Here is a 24,206-nt window from a genome sequence, read left to right as displayed (position 1 = left end):
GGGCAAACACTGGCCCTCTAAAAATCCCTACCCTGCCTACACTCTTCTTTCCAATTACAGTAGAAGGGAAAAAACAAAAACAAACAAATTTCCAAAATCAAGACACATACAAATGAAAAATATAAAGAAGCATTTTTATTCTACTGTGTATACAAGACCGTTGGGAGGATTAAAATGACCTGAATTTCATTTGCTTATAATCAATACTTAAAAAATGAATAAAAGGCTGGATTAGGCAATGATAAATATATCCAATTCATTTTCTTTTTCTTTATATAAAGAGCCACCTGAGGCCATGTTGTCATGGGCACAAATAAAAAGCAAAACCACAAAAAACCCTAAACTGAGGTAAAGCCTTGGTTAGACACGCAGTTTGTTTTGGCCATTTGGAAAGATTTGCGGTCACAAAGTTTGAATTCTCCATGTCTTTCCTGGATGACCAACACTATGTCTACAACAGCAGCACCACTCTCCCTCAGGTTCTATCTGAAGAACTTCTGTTCTTCCAAAACAATGGGGTGAGCCGACATTGATGTTGCCAATTCTTTTGTTCAAAGCAATGAGACTGAGCCGACAGTGTCCTACTTAGGAAAGTCAGCAGTATCAAAAAAAAAAAACAAAAAAAAACCAAACACAATCAGGGACAACTTCTGCAGCTAAACAGCACTTAACCTGAAGTTACCTTGATCCACGATGGCAGGCCTGACCCTTGTCCTCTATGGCGCGTCTGATTGTCAGTATGAAGGGGCAGCTCCATGCAGAGGTGGAGGTCATACACATGCAGTGTTCTTTACAGAAATACTGGCTTGAAGCCCAAGTGAGGCTGCTAGAGAGGTTCTAGTTAGAAGCAACTTAAGATGGGACAATGATTTTTCTGGCCAACAGAACGAGGAGGGCTAGCTCAGGGTTGCCTGGAAACTGGTGGAGAGCCTCAATGGCTTCTCGAGTAGTAAAGCCAGCACTTGTGATCATCTCAATGTGGATGGATGGCAAGGCAAGAGGAGAACCAGTGGACCTCTCTGGTATACAACTGGTAGAAGGGCTTAAGGCATCATCTTGAAGAGGAAAGCAAACATCTTGGCAGCCCATATCAAGGTTTAATGGCACTTCCGTATGGATGTCACACTTGGTTTCTAAATCAGCCTGTGTGGTATCTTTTGCCCCTTCCTGCCCTTCTGTTGACAGTACGTTACTACAGTCCTCTGGTTGTGGTGGACCTTGAAAATTCTCTTTGTTTTGGATTTCAAGGTCTAGGTTGGACTGAACATCAGTTTGTACATTTAGCATGTCCATATTTTGTACCTGTTCAAATTCATTTCTATGAAGAGATTCAGTTTCTATGAAATCTGTCCCTCCAGAATGGAAAGGAGGCGTTTCACAATGATCAGCTTTGGCAAAGTCTCCATCAACCAAGGCAATGACTGTATTATCCATGTCTGATGAGCTCGGTGAAGAGCTGGCTATGATTTGATTCATATCCTCCGTACTTTCATTTTGGAAAGTTGATTCTGTATTAGGTGTCAAGGAGTCAGAGGCTCCCTTGCTGCTACCAATCAAAAGCTCATGAAGTTCTAACAAAGCAGCAGCTAAAGGTGGACTTGGCTCAGGGAGAGGATGATTCTCTGGCTGTACCTGTGCAGGTCTTGTTGCTAGCTCTGTCAAGTTTCCATCACTTTTTTCCAGCCATCCTTTTTGCACAATTAAATCACCTCTAAGTAACTCAACTGAAGTAGTGTCGGGGATTAGCAGCTCGGGTCTTACCTCATCAAGTTCCATTGTGGGACATTCCAATTCTATTAATGCGCTGTCAGGATCCCTTTTAATATCACTGAGCACTGATACAGAAATGTTTCCTGCTGTCTGATCACACATATCTTGGGTTTCCATTTCAAAATGATGAAAAGCAGTAGATTCTGTAATTAGAGAATTTCCTGCAACCTCTGTCTGCATTACTTCATTATCAGAACTCAAATCACTTTGCATAAGCATATTATTATGCGATTCTGTACCCGAGGACAAGTTTTCCAGTGCCGTTTCTCCCAAGGGATTAAGAGCAGAAGGGTCATTAGGCGAGTCTGCAGCTACTTCACTGCAGGATATTTCACAGGAATCAAGACTGAGGGAATGCTTCCTAGCTACGTCTAAATCTACCTTTCCCGAAGGAAAGCCACTGACACCTTCAAATGATGGTTGTAAACATTTGGAGAAGCTGTCATCTAATACAGGAATTTCTTCCATTTCTATTATCTCAGGGTCAGGAGTTGGGGACTTTGAAAACTCATTCTGTATGATGTCCGGTATTTTACTGGAGTTTGCAAGCTGCTCATTTAGACTGCTGTCTAGATTAACCAAACTATTACTCTCTTCCTGGCTTGTGTGCTGCTGCCCAAGGTCTGCATCCCCAAGATAAAGTTGGCAATGATCTTCTATGGAATTGCTTGCTGTCACCTGTGGTGTGGGGTTGCTGACCAGCGATGATTTATCTGGAAAAAAGGAGGCTGTGTCTGCCAGTGGATTTTGAAGGCCTTGGCCATGGGGCTGTGGCACATGGAGATAGGAACCCGAAGAGTCTCTGCTCAGGGGTGGAAATTCTGGTGAGGTAGTATTTCCATCAATTTCTGTTCAAATAAAAACAAAACAACAATTAATACAGCGACAACCGGAGATTACAAAGAAGAACAAGATCAATAAATATCAGAGTGCACTGAAAAATGGTAATCATTGAGAAATGAAAACATTTCTTGGATGACAAGACTGAAATCCAGAGCCTCTGAAGGCACTATAACACAAGGATAACATGAAGAAGTTTCATTTATTTTGTATTTGGCTCAAAAAAGGCTACATTCTAACACAGCAGCACTGAGTGCAATGAATTAACCAACCCTGTATGTGCTAAGTTCATCATAGTGCACACTGGAACATTTAGTCACATGGACTCATACAGGGTCAATCTGCAGTATCCAATTAACCCAGGGGTTCTCAAACTCGGTCCTGGGGGCCCACTGTGGCTGCAGGTTTTTGTTCCAACCAGATTCCTAATCAGTGACAACACCTGATAACTCTGATCTCATTTAACTAGCTGGTATTATTTATCTTTTATTCTACATTCAGAAAAGCACAGCAGCATGATTTTTACATTTATAAGAAACTTAGAAATATTTCTGGTTTTGCTATGGGTTTAAATGCTTAACTCTCTTTTAATTACATTTCACCCTTTCTCTGTGCAGTTTGCTCCCTTCATTGAATCTTAATAATGACAATTAAAAACTAGCAGAGCAGAAACCCAAGCAAACAACACTCATTTGTGAAAGGCTGCAACTACTTTAGCGTCAGCCCCACAAAGTAGTAAATAACGACTTAATTAAACAATTAGAACCCCTAGAAAAGTAGAATGACAATCAAGATGAAAATACTGTTAAAAAAATACATATAACTGCTTAGTACATTTTAATACTTTTTTTTAACAAACTTAGTTTTCTAATTTGTATATTGTTCTCAAAACAGGGAATCTGGGAAACAGTTCACTTAATTAGCACAGGAGTCCTATTAAAAATAGAGGCTGGTTGGAAGAAAAACCTGCAGCCACAGTGGGCCCCCAGAACCGAGTCTGAGAACCCCTGAATTAACCCAACATATCTTTGGAATTTTTTTTGAAGAAAAATGTTTCACACAGTATTTTACAAACCCGAGTATAAGAAGGCAGGCTCAGTAATGGCCTACTGGAGGCAGTGCAGGAGGGGAATTGAAACCAAACTGATGGTAATTATGAACAATGTTGACCATCCTCTCTATGACACCCTTTCACTTTTAGCCAATTAATTACTTAACAGAAGTGCAATTTGACATGCTAATGGGGTTCATTCATACCCATGGCTAGGAATGTCACAAGAACCGATTTTTTGGTACCAACTAGATACCAAAGTCCAAAAACGTTAACAGTACTAGCTTTTTCAGTGTACTGGTAATACAGAGAAAGTCACTACTGTACACATTTATGATTGCGTGACCACATGTAAACAAAATTACTTTGAACAGTATAATTAAGAAAAAAAAATGAGTACAAGTTCATATGGAAAATGCTCGCAGCAGTGATGATATGGCACTGGATCAACATGGGAGTTCTGCCGTTTTTGCTTTTGGGCTTGTTTAAAAGTGCTCAGAGGTTAAAGACACGAGAATTGCAGAACATGACTGCAGGAATCACCTCTTATAATTAAAAACAAACAAAGGCAATTGTTACTGACACTTTTATTATGAGGTCAGTTCTGAAAAAGATTTGCACAGGTTTTGAGAGTTAACTGTTTACAAATCAAATGAGGTGCAATCGTTTAACTTGTACTGTCACATATTTGTAAGAGGGGATGAAACAATAAGATTAATCGCTTTTAATAGTCCCTACACGGTCCCATAAAATTAACAGAGGCTTTGCATACATTCTTTGATTGCAGTGAGTACATCCATTCATTTTCTAACTGGTATACACAGTTCAGGGACGTGGGGGCACATAAAGCCTTATGGGAAGAGTGGCAGCGCTAACAGTTGTAGGCAAGACTTGAAGTTGACCATTTGTTTTTTTTAATATATACCGGCTTTATTTGTTAACACCAAAATAAAAATTTAGCGCTTCAAAGGACAAGGCACATCTCCCTGTTAATACGAGGTGTACTGTGTAACACAAAAAAAACGCATAATGGCCAAAAATGCATTGTTAACAGGCCAAGCGAGAACAGCACACCGCATTGCTAACTATGCATCTGCAAACGCTGAATCTGTGTCACTCATTTGGTTTTTGAAGGTAAACTAATGTTCATTAGTATAACCTACACGTTGGCAATCAAGGACAAAAAGGGTAAGAATCCAGTCCCTATTGCAAGGCACACAAAAACAAAACCCCACATGCAAAGTCGATTTAGATACATCACCCAGTTAACCTTGTATGGTGTTTGGCATGCAGGGCCTAGACCAGCAATCATCACGTACTGTATGTTTTTGTCAACCTTTCTAGGTTTGATTTTAGATTTAGATCCATACCTCTATATTCAAGTTTGGATTAGTTCTGTCCATACATTCACTTTCTGACAGGTGTGTGCAATACTACTCAAAGAACAGCGTCACAACCTAAGTCATTAATCTGCTATTTTCAATATTCACCTAAGAAACACCTTAAGTTAAATGAATGTTGTGCAATGCAACGCAAGGCATTTGACTCAGATCAAGTCTCATGTATACAGGCCCAACTGACACGTTTCTAGGCAAAACATTTTCTGTAGATCTTACTTAGGTGGGGCATTTGGGTGTTGCCCAAAAGTGTCAGTTGGCTCCTCATTATTTAATTGAGTAAACATGTACCAAAAAAAAAATGCTGCCAGTATAATGTATGTGTGTCTACCTTCCAAAGATTTTTTTTTTTTTTTTTGATCATTTCCCTTTTCAGATTCCAACAGAATAGAATAAAAATGTTTAAAGTTATAATGTGTGTATAATGTCTTTTTCTGCTCTCTGATTATTCATTTCAGAAAGCGCAAGGGTCTTGTGTAACTCAACATAATTTCCTGCAATTAAATGTAATGACTTGGAGCCTTTTTCATTATTTTTTTTTTTTGAAAGTAAAATGGGTATAGAATTAAATCTTCTGAACAGGAGCATCTCCATAGCAGTGGCAGAGGGAAGGACATGAGGTGTTTAAGAGAACTTTTACAGTGTCATGCCAGTTTACCAGATTGAGCCCAGTTATTGCTGTTTTGCATTGAAAGTATCAGGCTGCATCAAAAACCACTACAGAATACAGTAGTGATCAAAGGAATGACACACTTGCCAAACTGTCCATCTTCTAAGTACTTCTGGCCCACGACAGACTTTATTTTAATATAAATCTCAGGGAAAAAACAACTATGCCAAAAAGTCAGTTTTCAGTTACAAGTTGTTAGATAAACCTGCTACAGCAGTGAGTGGCACAGCAGACTATTCGTTTTAACCTTTGGAGAAGACAGTATTTATTTATTAAATTAAAAAAAAAAAAATACCTGCTAGGTGGGCCCTCTCCAGGTGTAGCACGCACAAAGCATGCATCAGTGTTTCTGGTTTTCTGTTTGAATTAGGAAACAAGAACACAGCAAATTGTGTTAGTAATGACAAACCATGCAGACAGCATTCAGAACGGAATTTCGTAGAATGGCTTCATGGCAGCTGCTGCCCCATCAATCCTAGATGCTTGTAAGCATATCTAGCGGCCTATAAACATTTTTACCACATTGAGGTAACAGAACCACGGATATGTCCACAGCATTAGTGCTGACAGCTTAACACGTGTTGCACTTTTCCACTTTACTGTTTGGGCCCTACTTTTGCTACCTTTAAGATAAAGTGCTCTGATGGTTCAATAGCCAACTACTTTAGTCTTTTCCAAATAGACCAAAAGTGGGAGATTTTTGGGCAAATCATAAAACACAACAACTAGAACACACAGTTCCTGAAAGATAGAACAGTTCATTGGATAAAGTCTACACTATAGCTATAGTAACTATGAATTTTGTCATGCAAGTGAGGACTATCACTTGCAAAGCATCTACAAAAACAGAGCTCAGAAAAAGTATAAGTCATGAAATAATCTTCTAGTAAATGAATTTCTAGTAACAGTAATTTACACAATCACAAAAGGCTCAATTATTATGTTTATTTTCCCACTCATTCAGTGAACCGGACTGAAACTGCTCTTATTATTTTATAAATATGTAATGGTTTTGTCAGCCAAAATACAAAGATCAGATGTTGTCCAAGGCTGATAATTTTGGAGGTTCGGTTCTATTATGGGTCTACGACTGTCTGGACTAGTACGAGGGTTTTTAAAATGTTAGTAGCAATAATTGCAGTTGTATTTGAAAGAATAAAAGCTGAACACACACATCAGGCATAAAGCCATGCACTTCATTAGGTTACTTCCACTCTCAGTGGAAAGTTGTGAGAAAGTCCACAATTGCAATCACACCCTTCCTGACTATTCCTTTTTTGGAGGTATATCAGACTGCTCAGGTGGGTTACCAGAAACAAAAAAAGAAGCTACCTAACAATGTTATACCATTCATACAATCAAGTTCGAGACACATCAAGGATATTTAAAGATAAACTGACCATAACTTGAAATGCCACAACAAGGGTCTGAACACTGATATGAATGAGAGTTTCAGTTTTTGATTTTTAGTAAACCTGCAAACCTTTCTGAAAACATGCCTTCACCATGTCATTATGGGTTATTCTGTGTAGACTGATGGGCAAAAAAGGGCAAATTCATTTATTTAAAATTAAACCTACAACACAATGAAGGGTGAAGAAAGTGAAGGGGCCTGAATACTTTCTAAATCCACTATACTACTACACATCCACTAAACATTATTACCTTGTGTGTCATATCGGTCACCTAGACCATTCCAGGTACTGCAACAGTAACTTAATACATACTGTAGCTGGTATTGAAGTAAGAATGATTCAACAGCTTTTACTGATGAAATGAACAATATGCAATGCATTAAGTTACTGGTACAGAGAACAGGCTTCTATATGGTTTGATTCCAAACTTTAAGTGGTATGTTATTATCATCTGTACCTTGGTTCTCTTGTTTTCTACAACACACTCTTTCCTTTCCCTAAAAGGTAACATTTTAAAGGAGTAACTTCCATGACTGACTGGTGAACTAACACTGGCCTTGAATGTACATAAGGGTGACAAGACCATAAGAACATGCAATGCAGAAACATGCAGTCAGGCATCATGTGAGTAATGACAGGCCCACCCATTCTTCCTCAGCTTACCCGACTCCTGAACAGATCTTTGCAAGGCTTCAGCCAACTCACGGTCAGCAATTTCACTGGGTTGAATATCTTCTCTACCTGCTCCATAAGCCAGACGGGCACACTCTGGCAACTCGGCCTCCGGCAAGAACCGTGTTTCTGTTCCTGTAGTACCTATTACCAGTACATTCTTCTTGAGGTCCACCGAGCACTGAAGGGAAGCACAAGATGCATTTCACCATTGTGGTATAAAATGGTTAGCAACTTTGTCAAGAGCTCTGAATAATAGTGCCTCACATTATGTACAGTAAAACAGATTACAAATAACCCAAGAGAAACACAAAAACTATATTCTTCTTAGGGCGGCACGGTGGCACAGCGGTAGCACTGCTGCCTCACAGTAAGGAGATCTGGGTTCTGCCCGTGTCTGTGTGGGTTTCCTCCTACAGTCCAAAGACATACAGGTTAGCTGCATTGGTGTTTCTAAATTGTCCCTGGTGTGTGCTTGGTGTATGGGTGTGTGTGTGTCCTGCAGTGGGTTGCAGCCCTGCCCAGGGACTTGTTCCTGCCTTGCACCCTGTGTTGGCTGGGATTGGCTCCAGCAGACCCCCATGAACCGGTGTTAGGATATAGCGGGTTGGAGACGGACTGACTGCCTGATTATTCTTCTTTAATGTTTTGAAGATCCTACATTTCTATGCAAAAAGTAGCATCTGATTTTGAAAGTGAATTTGCAATAAAAAAAAGATAAAGTCCCTCTAAAACTCTGTTTCTCTGTGAAGCTGAGCAAATTTCCACATATCAATATTTTATACTGTATATTGCCATTCACAATGAAAACCTTCACCAGACTGCTTTGCAACATGAAACCAACAGTAGGCTAAATTATTTGTAAGTAAGTAAGGGGCTGGAATTGAACCTGTGCCATTGTTTTCCTTGTAATTTCTTGTCCAACTGCTTAATCATTTGACACTTACTAGAATATCATAATCCTGAGAAAATTATTTTTGGCATAAGAAATCCAAAACATAAAACCTGCAGACAAAAATGAAGTAACCCAAATAAAAATTGCAGAATATTAATTTTGAGAATACATTTTCAATAACACAGATGGAGTTGAATGTACTGTAGGTGCTCAAAGCACTTAACTGTTCAGTCTAAAGAGGAGTCTAACCATCACTTCTGCTCGCCTCTTCTTGATACTGTATTTATAGAAATGTGTTTAAGGCACTAGCCATGTGTTACTCATGACTGCTTGTTGCATCAACCTCTATTTTAGAGCACCTGCAAGATAAAAGACTCACCTGATGTCGCTTCAGCATATCAAGTCCAAGCAGCATATCCATGGGCTGATCTTCTAAAATTGAGAAAGAACATGGCAGGAAATCCCCTTCAATCTGCACCTGAGCTGAACCAAAACATTCCACATTAAAATACAACTCTGTTCACTACAAGACAATATTACAGACTGTCTTATGAGCAGCAGATAAAACCAAACACTCTGCATTACGTAAATAAAGTCAGAGTGTCAAAGAAATACACCTACCTAAATGAACCCGACCAATGATCTTCTGAGTGCCCACTCCCTTAGCAATTCCTGCCCACCGCCTGTCAACTAAGCGCATAATGTTACATCGTTCAGCGCAAGCCTGGCTCATAATGGTCATCTGAGCACCTGTGAGTGGGAAAAATGCCAGTTCTTGTTTACTCCTTAGTTAGTCCAACATAGTCTTTCACAATAGCCAGCCTAACTGTATTTCTCTTATATTATTTGTAAAGATTCTAATGACTAGTACTCTCAGGGAGAACTAATCAGAATGGTTTGGGAAAATATTTTTTAATAAATGTAAAATAAAAATTAATAAAAACTCAATTTTTAAACGTTGCAGTACTATATCAATATTTTAAACATGCTGACAAAACTAAATTATGACTATTTTTATTTTAATGTTTATATTTCATTTTTGTCTTCTCCACAAAAATCATTTTGTATGGGTGCTGAATCTTTATAATGTTTACACTATAAGTGTTGTAAAACCACACCTGCCTAAATGCTTGTTAAAAATGTTAAAGAGGAGGATACATACCAGAGTCCACAAATGCTTTAACGGGGTGACCGTTGACTTTACAATTAATGTACAGCATCACAACCTGACCAAAGCTCTCTGGAGCCTCTTCCATCGCTATAGTCATGTTCTCTTCAATATTATGTTGTCTGGAGAGAAGAAAAGAGTCTTATCAATACGCCATGAAAGGCTAGAATTTAATTTCTTTTGAGACCAATACCAAACAAGGACATTCTAAAATACAATATTTATAAAACTGACCAGAAAAACCTAATATTAGACTTGCACTGCTAAAAGTGGAAAAGGAACACCAACCACAGTTGAAAGCAAAATTGAATACTTTTACCAATGCAAGGCAGAAGACAGCCGTTATGGCATGCATTGAGAAATCAATGTCATGTTTTAAAAACATACAGTATATCTAAACTGGCAAGAACTACCTGAGATTGTTATAGTTCAGGATTGGGATGAGTCTCCTCTGAAGAAGAGCAAGATGAGCTTAAAGCCTCACACAGGTGGTAGTGCACTGTAAAAGTAACCCACGTATGCATGGCAATGACACACTCTGCCTAACAAAAAACTATCAAGGACAACTTTCTTATGACTTCAGGTGAAGAAACCTCCCAAGTTACATAAAATGAGAAACATTAGTCTTGTTCCCTGGCTTTACTTTTTGAACTTCATACATAATATACTTCGGAGTATTGGTTTAAACAAATACAGTAACTTGTAATAAGATACAATTAATCAATTTCTGTTTTTAACCTTCATATCTATACAAAAGGACAAAGGTCCAAGTCTTTAGAGTCCTGGTACTTCCTGTCTTGCTATATGGTTGTGAGACATGGACGCTATTTCGTGACCTGAGACGAAGACTGGACTCCTTTGGTGTTGTGTCTCTCCGGAAAATCCTTGGGTACGGTAGGTTTGACTTTGTGTTGCTCATGGAGTCCTGAATGAGGCACATTACCTGCATTGTGAGGGAATGTCAGTTATGGCACTACGGCCATGTGGTGTGTTTCCCCAAAGGTGATCCAGCTCGCAAGATCCTCATTGTTGGGTACCCGAGTGGCTGGACCTGGCCAAGGGGTTGCCCACATAACACCTGGCTGTGGCAGATAGAGGGTCATTTCCGGAGGGTGGGACTGGACCGCATGTCTGCCTGGGGGCTGCCAACTGGTATCCCGAGTTGTTTCGTCGTTTAGTGGGTGCGGCAACGCACTATACCAGTGCACGCTCCACAACTTGACTTGATGGGCTAGAATACTACTTCCAAAACCTCATTTTACAAACTGAGTTTCACTTTTTGATAAAGTTAGTGTTCTATGACTCTTACCTGATATCCTCCTCAATCTTTGCCTGCGCCTCCAAATCAAATGGGTCTGCCGTGAGTAACCGAATCCTCTCCTGTTCTCTCCGTGCTCTTTCTTGCTGTTGCTCGAGAAGCACCTTTGTAAACCTCTCTAGAGTCAATATAAATTAATTAATGGATACATTCAACAACAAAACTTATTTCTATAGCAAAATTTTCAAACAAAGGATATAGCTAAAAGCAATTCAGAAGATGCCAAAGAAAAAAAAAACTAAAATTAGTTAATAACTAAAAATAGTATACAAAAAGTAAATAATGCACACTTTACATATGATTTGTAACTAAGAGAACTACAGTTATGAAGCATGGGATTTTAAAAAAAAAAAAAACACACCAAAGGCCTGTCAGTCAGAAATTATTAAACAAGCAAAACGAAAACTATTGACAAAAAAATACCAGTTTCATTATCTGCAAATATAATTCAAAATTGAAAGGGAAATAAAGACTGTGTGTACAGGTTAAAAATGGAAAAATTACTAAACTGCCGTCTTCTATAATTTATGACAATACCTACAAAACTCACACGAGACAAATATTTTAAATAAAAATAAACCTGACCCAAAAAATGAAGTCAGCAGTTAAAATTTATATAGCAGCCTGACAGACGAGGTTGCGAATTACCACCAGAGTACAAATAAAGGAATTATAATCGTAAATTATTGAAAGAAGAACAAAAAGCACCACAAGAAGCCACCTGCTTGATGCTGACACCACTGCAGTACCAGATTAAGCAGACGTGCAACATACAATCAATGCTGTTGTTACCTGAGCTGAAGTTGCATGTATAAAGTACATTGAGGTTTAAGCAGGTCGTTTATTACTGATGTTTTAAGCTCTACTCCTAGTTGGAAAGTGCATGGATGCAATTTATTCCACAGCATAGGTTGGATTAAATGTATTTTTAATGGAGTGTTAATGAAACATTTTCATAATACTGGTGAATATTTCATTACCGCTGCACAATAATGCAATTCAAAGTACTTTTAAGTGGTGGGGAAAAAACGTGTTTAGGGACAGACAGTATTTCAAAGTTCATTTGGTTTGAAATACGAAGATTTGCGTTTTTACTGTACATAACTGAACCTGTTGAAAAGATCTGTAAAAAGTATTAAAAAACTGTTTTGTTTTGTTTAATCCATCTTTTTGGCTATTTCAGTTTTACTCAAAGTAGTACATTTACTGGAAAAAAAAAGTTTTCTAAAGGGTTGAAAATCTTTGCATGGTTATTGTTTCAGTACATTAAAGCATACTATAAATTACATAAAGTTCAGTACACTTTATCTTAGGTTAATTTTTGAGTTAGTACTTTTAGTAATATTTTTTTAAGTAACAGTACTTTTACTCCACTACTGGTTTTGGCTATTCTAGCCACAATAGCTTGCAAGCAAATATTAAGAGATTATTTTTGGCATGGGTTGATCTTCCTGCTTGCGAAGGGAATTCCACACCTGGAAATTAAAATGTTTGTGAAATTAAATAGCCATTTGTGTGACCTGGTACAGATTAAAAGAACAACTGATAACAGAACATACTTGTTAGCTGACTCTTACATTTTTCTATTACAGTGGAAGCCTTGAAACTGTCAACTACCAGGAGAAAATTGTGGCCTGTCAGATAATCAAATTATGTCTCATGTATACATGTATTAAGTTGACCGATCGGCAAGACGTATGATATACAACTTGACAACTGCAAAGAAATCTGTGTATACGGACTAAACTATGTCCTGTGAATAATTTGTTTGGCGAGTGAGACAAAATGTATGAAATGCAAACATTTAGATAATTTTTTTTCTTCCTTTGCAGCTCTTCTTTTCACCATTCTAGAGGCCTGCTTCTTCTCTTCTTCCATCAGCATCTTTTCACGTTAAAACTGTTTAAAAATCAGTGTTTGTGTTGCAATTATTTAGTACGTTTTCCTTAATTTTTCACTTAAGTTGACACTTAAATCTTCAATGTGCCTCAAGAATGATTTAAGATATGAAGAGGTAGAGGAAGGTGGTAAGGAATGAGAACGGTGCCCGTACGCATGTGTCGCATGGCCGCCCTACTGACCACTGCCAAGAGTTGATTATACAATAAAATAAAATTAAACAAACAGAGGAATAACCTTGGAGGTCAGTCATTACCCCGAAAGCGGATAGTAGACGTCACGTAGTATATGTGCACCAAATTTCAGGTCTAGAGTTCAAACGGTTTGTGAGCTACAGGGGATTTAACATCCTGGACAGAAAAACGAACAGCCACGGTAGCGTATTATATAAGAAGATTATTACATACGAGTGCACAGACAACAATGCATCAGACCCTGGTTCAGCTCATTTAGCTTCCATTTACTCTGATCAGGTACACAATGACCACCTGGCAAAAGTTGGGGCCGCTATGATACCACTTCTATCCAACTTTCTTGTATTACATGCTAGGGTTTCACAGTACAGTATATATTTTTAACACAGTACAGTACCAGCATTTTAGAATTTTTAGTGCTGTAAATTAACAGCAACTTTGCACTCAACCCCTCCTGCCCACCACCAAAACCCCCTATTCCCTTGACAGTATAAACTTGGAAAGGTGTGATTAGGACTTAACCAGCTATGACTTTGACACAATCATGATTTCACAATCCCTCACTGCTCTGAGGATTACACACATCGTGCTATAAACAGAAAAGCAGTGCGAGCACACCAGGGAGGCGAGCATCTGTGCACCATGTCATGGAGGTTGGTAATTAAGTTCCGAAAGCTGGCATAAGTCAAAATTTTAGTATTGATTCAACACTACCATTTGCTAACACTTACAGTACTACAGAAGATATTTTACATCAAGATATTGAATATTGATATTTTATATCAAGATATATTTGTTTATTACTTGGACACCATAAGTGCTCCTGGAGATGCACCAGTTTCACTAAAATCAATGACACGTTTTCTGCTTTCCACATTACAAGCTGCAGGCTAATCAGACAAGATACATAATTGCTCTTCTGCTACTTCCTTTTAAGGCACCTGTATTACACATTCACTAGTGCTCAATGAAAGATTTTTGATTTAACATAATGGTGAAAGTTTACAGTTTTACAATAAAACCTAAGCCTAAGGTATTATATCCATTACTAGCCATCCCCCGTGACCCCGCCTGCGTATTAGTGAAACAGGACAGTGAGGAGAGCCCCAACCCAGCTCTATACTCCTGACGTCACTCTTCCCCCTCCCTTCAGCCCGCAGCCGCTGTCTTGGATTAGCACGAATATAAATTGATCCTGCAAGCGAACTGTGATTCTTAGCGCAATGATAGAAGACACAAAATCAACCGGAATGTTCAAGCAAATTATAGAAAAAAAAAAAAACAGCTAAATCCATTAAGTAGTTCTCTTGTGAAAAGCGGACAAACATACAAACGGGTCTAAAAAAAAAAACTATAAGAAATTTCATGCTTGGACCACAAATTTTTTAAAACTGTTTCTTAGCGAACACCTATGGGCCATGGGTAACCTACAGTCCAAATTTCAAGTCCTCATGGTTCGGGAGATTTTGTGTTGAGTCAATGGTATATATATTGTTGCAGATTTATTAAAAAAAGAAAAACTGAAATATCACCTGGTCCTAAGTATTCAGACCCTTTGTTGTGACACTCATATTTAACTCGGGTGCTTTCCATTTCTTCTGATCATTCTTGATCACCTTCATTTGAGTCCAGCTGTGTTTGATTCTACGGATTGGACTTGATTAGGAAAGCCACACACCTGCCTATATAAGACCTTACAGCTCACAATGCATGTCAGAGCAAATGAGAATCAGGAGGTCAAAGGAACTGCCTGAAGAGCTCAGAGACAGAGTTGTGGCAAGGCACAGATCTGGCCAAGGTTACAAAAAAATTTCTACTGCACTTAAGGTTCCCAAGAGCACAGTGGCCTCCATAATCCTTAAATGGAAGATGTTTGGGATGACTAGAACCCTTCCTAGAGCTGGCCGTCCGGCCAAGCTGAGCTACCGGGGGAGAAGAGCCTTCGTGAGAGAGGTAAAGAAAAACCCAAAGATCACTTTGGCTGAGCTCCAGAGATGCTGTCAGGAGATGGGAGAAAGTTGTAGAAAATCAACCATCACTACAGCCCCCCACCAGTCAGGGTTTTATGGCAGAGTGGCCTGTCGGAAGCCTCTCCTCAATGCAAGACACATGACAGCCCGCATGGAGTTTGCTAAAAGACACCTGAAGATTCTCTGGTCTGATGAGACCAAGATAGAACTTTTTGGCCCTAATTCTAAGTGGTATGTGTGGAGACAACCAGGCACTGCTCATCACTTGTCCAATACAGTCCCCACAGTGAAGCATGGCGGTGGCAGCATCATGCTGTGGGGGTGTTTTTCAGCTGCAGGGACAGGACCACTGGTTGCAATCGAGGGAAAGATGAATGCGGCCAAGTACAGGGATATCCTGGACAAAAACCTTCTCCAGAGTGCCAAGGACCTCAGACTGGGCTGAAGGTTTACCTTCCAACAAGACAATGACCCTAAGCACACAGCTAAAATAACGAAGGAGTGGCTTCACAACAACTCTGTGACTGTTCTTGAATGGCCCAGCCAGAGCCCTGACTTAAACCCAATTAAGCATCTCTGGAGAGACCTAAAAATGGCTGTCCAACAACGTTTACCATCCAACCTGACAGAACTGGAGAGGATCTGCAAGGAGGAATGGCAGAGGATCCCCAAATCCAGGTGTGAAAAACCTGTTGCATCTTTCCCAAGAAGACTCATGGCTGTATTAGCTCAAAAGGGAGCTTCTACTAAATACTGAGCAAAGGGTCTGAATACTTAGGACCATGTGATATTTCAGTTTTTCTTTTTTAATAAATCTGCAACAATTTCAAAAATTCTTTTTTTTGTCTGTCAATATGGGGTGCTGTGTGTACATTAATGAGGAAAAAAATTAATTTAAATTATTTTAGCAAATGGCTGCAATATAACAGAGTGAAAAATTGAAGGGGGTCTGAATACTTTCCGAACCCACTGTGTGTGTGTGTGTATATATATATATATATATATATATATATATATATATATATATATATATATATATATATGTGAATATGAAATTAGTTGTTTGCATTGGGTGTGACGAGGATGGACAGGATTAGAAATGAGGACATTAGAGGGTCAGCTCAATTTGGACGGTTGGGAGACAAAGTCAGAGAGGAGAGATTGTGTTGGTTTGGACATGTGTAGAGGAGAGATGCTGGGTATATTGAGAGAAGGATGCTAAGGATAGAGCTGCCAGGGAAAAGGAAAAGAGGAAGGCCTAAGAGGTGGTTTATGAATGTGGTGAGAGAGGACATGTAGGTGATGGGTGTGACAGAACAAGATGGAGAGGACAGGAAGATATGGAAGATGATGATCCACTGTGGCAACCCCTAATGGGAGCAGCCGAAAGAAGAAGATTTTAAATTAGTTGTATTTGTAATCTCACAGCATAATATGGTATTGTACTGCTGTCCTGTGTGTGATGCATCTTTTGTGCAATTTGTCAGAAATGACAGACAATGCTGCTTTTAATGAATCTATGCTTCTTACTTGTGACAGACACATTAAATTGATATTTCATAAACAATTCTAGATAAGTCAACATCCCTTATACCATTTTACATTATAGCGAATGTAATGATAAATATGCAACAAAAATTAAAAAAAAACTTTTCCCCATTAGACTGACATGAACACATTCAAAGCACTGCAATCAAAAAATTGTTCCTTACAAAGAACCTTTACATTTCAGTGTTACTGAAAAACAGTATGTGTTTAGATAACTCCTCCATTCTTAGCTACATTTCTTTATATCTACCTATGTCTCCACTGAGCAGAGCCTCTGCAAGAGGTGGGTTTCTTTCCTTCAGCAAGGACAGCTCATGAGGGTTAGCAAGTAGCATTTCCCGTAGAAGTGCAGGGTCATCCAGTCCTTGAGGAGAGGAAGCAGGACTAGAGCCAGAAGTAGCAGCAGGCATTGGCGGAGGAGCCCGGGGGGGTTGTGGCCGGGGTGTTGGCTGCTGCTGTTGCTGCTGATGCTGCTGCTGACTGGACATACCAGGTACAGCTATGGTGCTGAAATCAATTCGAGGCAGACCTAAGACATTTTTGTGAGATTGGGTAGGAGTTTGCAAGACAAGAGAAGGAGAGAGTTAATGAAGAGTTACTGCATTTTAGAGAGATACAAAAACATTAACATGTACGATTTAAAATGAATAATTTAACACTACTGATAAATACAAAAGCAATTATTTTGAATTAGACATTAATGGCATAATGCACTGTAACAAGTATCCTTAGGCGAAGCAAAACGAAATAAGCATAAAGTAATATTTAAAACAGATGTGTACTCTTAAAACATAATGGCTTATCATATTCAGTTACTCATTTTATTGTAAGTGCTTTTCTTTTTCATTTTCAAATTCCTAAAAGTGACTTGTTATAAATGTCTTATCACTTATTAAGAGTGAAACAGGTTAGTGATGCCTAACGAAAACATGTCACAAACTGAACAGCAATGCACATTTTTAAAAATGCTTCAGTTGCAAAGAGTGATTTGTAAAAAATCTATAGAACCTGTTTAATCTTCTGGAGAGATGCAAGAACTAGAAGAAGAAAAGGTAAACAAATCCAAGACAAGATACCTGGAACTGGAGGCTGAGGCGGAGGCTGACTTGGAGATCGTCTTTCGGCTTGCCGAAGCACCACCATGTCACCATCTTTCAGCCCATATGAGGCAAGGGGAAGCTTGGGATCTGTTAGAGGCTGCTCCACAAACGTTATCTGAGAAAACGAAAACAAAATCATCCTACTCTCAACTTTAGAGGTCATTTTTTTTGTTGCATTATGTAATCCAATGCATTTTATTTTGCACACCTACATTTAACAGGGCAGACTCTGACTTACTCACAAAATGAACTGTTACTGTCACTAAGGTGTAAACACCAATTGCAATTATGTGGCAAGTATACCAAATTATCAATCTTATCTATTATTTAACCGGCTTCATCAAGTTTAAAAATAGCCAATTATTTGTATGCACCATAAAACAAGAAAATGCTAATCTTAGAGTGTCAAAGAAGTCTTCAAAGATACAAATAAATGGACCTTATGACTTTGCTGTCCAGAATAGCATCCTACTTCTGGCTACATAGGGTAGACCGGTTGATCCTGTAGTTAAGGACATGAGCTTGCACAAGTAGACACAACTTTAGGACATGCATGGTATTTCAAATTGCGTGAAGGTACTCGATAGCAAGGCAGTTGGCACTTTGTGAAGTCTCCTGAACCACGACACCAGGATTGTCATTTGTAGTTTATGTGATACACTGTGAGGTTATTCAACCTGTTAGGCCTTGGGGCTCAGTTTCATCTATTTTTGTTCAGTGCAAACCCTTTATCTGGAGTAATTTTAACGTAAACTTCCCAACATTTTCCCCAGAATGGCACTCATTAAAAAATAGCAAATACATATCCAACATTTAAATACAGTTCATGTGACAGATGGAATATGCACAGTACTCATACAAAAACAAGTCGAGACTTGGGTGTTTAATACAGAATTAAATTTACCATCCATCTGTCTTTTTAAACAGTAATTGGGGCTTGTCGGATGTTCGCAAGTTTGTCGAAATTAGGGTTAAGTGAAGAGCGCGCAAAGAGGAATGTTTTAAGTTTGCTGGTGGCTGACTCATCTAGAAATTCCAGAACACGAGCTGTCCGGCAATAGCAGGCGTCTTCTTATATTTCGTTGTGCAAACAGAGTGCCTGCTGGCTTGTTGTACAAACATGCCGGAATGAGATTTTTTGTGAAGTGCAGAGATTTTCATTTAAAAATGAAAGTCAAACAATTTTTGCCTTCAAACTATTTTATAGTTTGGAAGACTTTACTGCTTTCATTTGACAGCATACCCCAGCTAGCCCATTTCTTGCCTTGCTTTATAGAAAAAGAAAATGTATACCTTGGAAATTCTTGGTTGTACATTCTTTTAACAGTCCCGTTTGTTTTGAGGTTTTGGAATAAACCTTGTGAGGTTGGTACAGAACTGGAAGAATCAGGAGTAGGGGAGGCTATGGGGCATTTGAAGAGCTTGTCTGTGATTCTTCTCGTAGTGTGCAGTGTATAACATTTTGTCATCTGCTCGTAACGGCACTTATGTATCAGTCATTTCAATTCTACAGCATGCAAAAGCAAAATGTTCCTTTGATTGGGTGCAAAACTTAGAACTGCAATTAGAAGCCCTCTAAAAGATTAAAGGAAAGGCTGATTTTTTTTTTCTTTTTAAAACTTAAGCGGATGACCTATCTGGGGTGTCTAGCATCAAACAGGCTGAAAAGCACTGTTTTGCATGGATATCCACATTTGCCTGATCTTCAACAAACACAACAAAAGATCAATTTGTTTTACTGTAGGAGGATCACAGGAATCATGGGAAAGAGGGGTCCTTTCATCGGAGCAACATTTCAGCCGTGGAATGGCCAAATGGGGAGGCAGCTTGATGGATGAGGTCTCCAGGACTCTTAAAAATATCCAAATCTTATTAAGTGATATCATCTACTGTTAAATTCTGCTCCGTACTTCTAAAATTTTTTATTATTATGCTGTATTAAGGATTTGTTCTGTTCTGTGTATTGTGCTGCATTGACCCCCTTCTTTTGACACCCACTGCACGCCCAACCTACCTGGAAAGGGGTCTCTCTCTCTTTTTAAACTGCCTTTCCAAGGTTTCTTCCATTTTTCCCTACAAGGTTTTTTTTGGGGGAGTTTTTCCTTGTCTTCTCAGAGTCAAGGCTGGGGGGCTCTCAAGAGGCAGGGCCTGTTAAAGCCCATGGCGGCACTTCCTGTGTGATTTTGGGCTATACAAAAATAAACTGTATTGTATTGTAAAATGTAAAATATACAAACTAAAATACATAAATTGGTTAAAATATTCTTATAAAAATAAAGCATCAGATTTATAAAAAAAAATACAGTGCACTGCATTTTCAGCGCTGAAGACCAAACACTGAACAAGGCCTCTGTATACAGCTTTCCTCCTCTCACCACAACTCCCAGAGGGTGTTTATAAAGACATGTGCATAGATCGGTCTACTGTGATTACCAAAGTTGATTGCAGTTCAGGTTAGACCTGTAGTAACGTTGGCTAGCTGATCAGACTGCACCATATATTTATGTATAAAACAGGCTTTACAATCATTAATGTGTTACTTTTGTACTGCAGTTAAACATGAAAAACATGAATTAAAACAGTATTTTTCCTCACCCATCACTACAAACATGGAATAACATATATACAAAAAACACAACAGTTTTGAGTGGAGTATTTCCTTAAGTGGACCTTTTTAAATGGTGGAATAAAAAGTGTAAAGCCAATGACTTTAGGCAAAACAGCAATGGCAGCTCTGTGCAATAACCTGAACTTGACCAATATTTTGCACAAAAAAGGGACTCCTTTTTCTATATAGTTTGCCTTTATTTTGTAAGTAGCATGCCCCCTTCCCCATCTGAAGCTGCTAATCAAGCAGTAGCTTTGTGACAAATTGGCACCCGATAATGTGAAGCACTGCATTATTTTCCCTTGTGCAATTAACGAAGCGTCAAATAAAAACAAAAGCACAGCCTCTGCAACTTTAAAAGTGCCAATGTTAACATCCTGGTTTTCGACTTGAACAGGATTTCTGTGTAGCCCCACCAGCAGGTAATCAGTCTTTTAACATCCGCCAACAGCCAGCTTTAACTAGGGTTGCCAGCTTCTGACAGCTTGGCAGTGTCGTAATGTCGCTTAAACACGTGATTAGCAGTAAACAGTGCTTTGCATGTGCACCTCATTGAAAACGACAGCCCATCGCCGGGAACAGGCAGCAACACAGGGTCAAATTTAGACTTTCCAGTCAACTTGATATGCACGTTTAGCACAGAGCAACACAACGAGAAATCAACGTAGAGAACGCAGGGACCTCTACACTCAATGATCCGATTCTAGACCAGTTTTCAAAAAGAGTGAAACAATACCCCTAACTACTACAAAGTACCTTTCTTCACCATACTGTGCAAACTATGCCAGGGATTAGAAACAATCTAAGGTATTAAGAGAGCTCCCTACATTTTTTGTGTAATTCGCCTCCAGCTCAACACGCAGAACTTCACGATGGGCTACGATACGAACCTTTTCTAACGTTTAGAAATGGGTCCGGAAAAAATGCGAAATCAATAAAGAAAACCATACCCATGTGTGAACTTGTGAACTATACACAGATCGCCTTCGGGCCTTAGCTGACATATTTTAAACATCTTTCATCTTTCTCGAGAAGTCGAATTCCTGAATGTGTTAACCACTGTTTCTTAAACCACAACCAAAAAAAAAAACATGACGGACGAAAAAAGCTCAACATCCTGTCTGCACGTTTGTAAGCGAAGTGAGGTATCTCGTTTAAATGGGGTAAGCTGCTACTGCTCGCTATATTTTCAATGGTCCCAAAACCACTCCGTGTACTCGTGTATGGTCAGTGTCCTCCGTTTTGAAGGGACGTCAGTGGAAGTCTGTCACAAGTCTCTTTTATCGCCTAGTGTGGCACTTTGGCGTTACAAGAAATTAACATTTAGGAAAAGTTAACGAGTGCCGGTCTGGGATTCCCCTCTTTAGCTCCATACAGTGCCATCTAACCAGACGAGGTTCACCTCACCTCACCACACCAAACAATGACACGGATGCCTTTCCGGTCTTTTCACCTGTATTTCCGAGACTGGGATGCCCGACTCCAGCTCACACAAAGCAAGGAAATCCCGAAGCTCCAGTTCGGACGACACCTCAAGGGAGAAGGTGATCTCTTGATGGTCTTTCGGCACACAGTACACCGTCACCAGCATGGCGCCTCAAGGAACCGCTTCCACTCCACGACACTACACGCCTGGCCTTTCCAGACCGCGCCCGAAAAAAATGCTCCTTTGTTCGGCTCGTCAGTTAAAACACAAAGACCTCCTTGGGTCAAGAAACAATGCTATTCTTTTACATACAACCCGCCGACTTCACTACCAGCCACACAAGCAACCCCTTTCACAACAAGCGGAAGACCGCCTTCTCTCGTGGTAACCGCACTGCCGAATGAAGTCTCGTGGGCGCCGACGTCACTAAGAGCATGCGCACTCGAGCGATCCCGTACCAACGAGTGATTCAAAACTAGAGCGTTCGCAGCAACACTCGGCTGCAGTCAGCATGCGGAGCGGGCGTAAGAATGCAGTAGGCGGTTATTATTTTTAATAGTACTTTTTATTATTAAAGGTGCTTATTAAATCAAACAAAAACGAGTTTTGGTAGTATCTGTTTTGTGAATGCATATTGTATTAATTTAACAATACATTTCTTTTTCCAAAAGAAAATCAGAAGTCAATCAAAATGACACCTTTTATTGTCTAACTAAAATATTACAATTCCTGAGTTGCCTCGAAAGCTTGCATACTGTAATCTATTTAGTTAGCCAATAACAGGTTTCATTTTGGTTGAGCTCTCATTACATCCATAATGGCTAACATGGTACAACATCCGGTACATTTTAGTATTTTCCTGAAAAATATTTTTTGTACCTTACTGTCACCTTAAAGTGCTTAATTCCCGGGATGATTTTTGCAAGCAGCCACTTCTATGCAAAGTTTCTATGTTTTTCTCAGTCTATGAATGGGTTGCTGTTAGGATGACTGGCAGATCTAAACTGGCATCCCATCCAGAGTAGGTTTAATGCAGGGATAGGCTTTTTTAAAGAAGCTCTTTAAATAATTTTATGGATAGATACAGATAGATATATTATAAAAGAAAATCACGAGACGAAACTATTGCCAAGATATTTTTTCAGGTCCCGCCCTCCTCTCAACCTTTTACGGTTAACGGTCCACACCCACGGTCTTCTCACCTCTCACAGTTCCTGCGCTCTCAGCTCTTATAAAATTTTATGTTTTCCTAACTTTAAGTTCCCAATAAAAGAAGACTTATGTCCAAATCTTACTGTAGAATTTCATCCGGAAGGGTTATCAACAGACGAAATGAGTACATGGCCAACCCTAGCACCGAGAAACGCTGAAGTCAAACAAATTAACGAGAAAATTGTTGATCGGTTACTAGGCAAATTGGCTAAATGCGTATCAATAGACTATGCTGAAGCGGAAGATGAAGACATCAACTTACAACATCCCATAGAATATCTACAACCGTTAACATCGTCCGGTCTTCCACCGGCCAAATTACTTTTGAAAGAAGGATGTATCGTGATGTTATTGCGTAATTTATGTCTGAGTGATGGGCTATGCAACAGGACAAGATTAGTTGTATTGAAAAGTGGTCGAACAATTCTAACATGTAGAATATTAACAGGCGACAAGAAAGGTAATGTAGTACATCTTCAGGGGAACGTTTATAGTTTCCCGTTAGAATAGCTTTTGTTATGACAATTAAAAAATCACAGGGACAAACATTCGAAAAAGTCAGTTTATTTATTAGAGAGAAAGAAACTATATTCACTCACGGGCAGTTAGTTATACGTTGTGTTGTCACGATGTAACTCCACACACTGTTCAAAATTCAATGCGATATTGACGAAAAGTTAATTCCAAATACAGTGGTACCTCAGTGTACGTCCTTAATCCATTTCAGATCCTTTGACTTATACCAAACAAATTTTTCCAATAAGAAATAAAGGGAAAATGAGTAATCCGTTCCCATGAAAAAAATCCTATTGCTATTGGCATATTATACATTGATGGGGTTGTATAAAATAATTTAAACACTGCCTAATACTAAAATACATACATACAAAAGCAATTAGATGAAATAAATAAAAATGTAACCTCACTTTACTTTTTAATAAAGTCTTTGTTTTTCACAATCGTAGATACCGTCGTTCTCGGCATACGGTATGTAGCAGCCATGTCCCAGATACGCATGCCACCTTCATACTTTTCAACAGTCAATTAAAATTT

The 24,206-nt window shown here is 39.1% G+C and overlaps 1 protein-coding gene across 2 annotated transcripts; it reads right to left on the bottom strand.

Annotated features, from left to right (window-relative positions):
* Positions 1–120: 120 nt before the first annotated feature.
* On the bottom strand, positions 121–22,345 carry ddi2 (DNA-damage inducible protein 2). 2 transcript variants are annotated; one of them, XM_039755486.1, is made up of 10 exons: positions 21,969–22,345; positions 17,884–18,022; positions 17,058–17,336; positions 11,188–11,314; positions 9,873–10,000; positions 9,332–9,460; positions 9,090–9,193; positions 7,807–7,996; positions 6,024–6,085; positions 2,516–2,618 (listed from the first exon to the last, which is right to left on the bottom strand). In XM_039755486.1, the coding sequence occupies exons 1-9, from the start codon at positions 22,104–22,106 to the stop codon at positions 6,069–6,071; spliced, it is 1,251 nt and encodes a 416-aa protein (XP_039611420.1). In that variant the 5' UTR covers positions 22,107–22,345; the 3' UTR covers positions 2,516–2,618; positions 6,024–6,068. The 2 variants fall into 2 exon arrangements, with proteins under 2 accessions (XP_039611419.1, XP_039611420.1); XM_039755485.1 differs by lacking the exon at positions 6,024–6,085 and having other exon boundaries at positions 121–2,618; positions 21,969–22,342.
* Between the last annotated feature and the right edge of the window lie 1,861 nt (positions 22,346–24,206).

The sequence above is a fragment of the Polypterus senegalus genome, chromosome 6 (genome assembly GCF_016835505.1).
Source record: "Polypterus senegalus isolate Bchr_013 chromosome 6, ASM1683550v1, whole genome shotgun sequence".
NCBI classification, from domain to species: Eukaryota; Metazoa; Chordata; class Cladistia; order Polypteriformes; family Polypteridae; genus Polypterus; species Polypterus senegalus.
This window is presented reverse-complemented; position numbering and strand designations above follow the sequence as displayed.

What these genes read in the sequence shown, in the direction of transcription:
- ddi2 (XM_039755485.1), bottom strand. Translation starts at nt 22,106, where the DNA reads ATGCTGGTGACGGTGTACTGTGTGCCGAAAGACCATCAAGAGATCACC. An exon ending in GCCTCAGCCTCCAGTTCCAG is followed by an intron (nt 17,337 to 17,883) that starts GTATCTTGTCTT and finishes AAAATGTCTTAG; the next exon opens with GTCTGCCTCGAATTGATTTC. An exon ending in AAGATTGAGGAGGATATCAG is followed by an intron (nt 10,001 to 11,187) that starts GTAAGAGTCATA and finishes TCTTCTCTCCAG; the next exon opens with ACAACATAATATTGAAGAGA.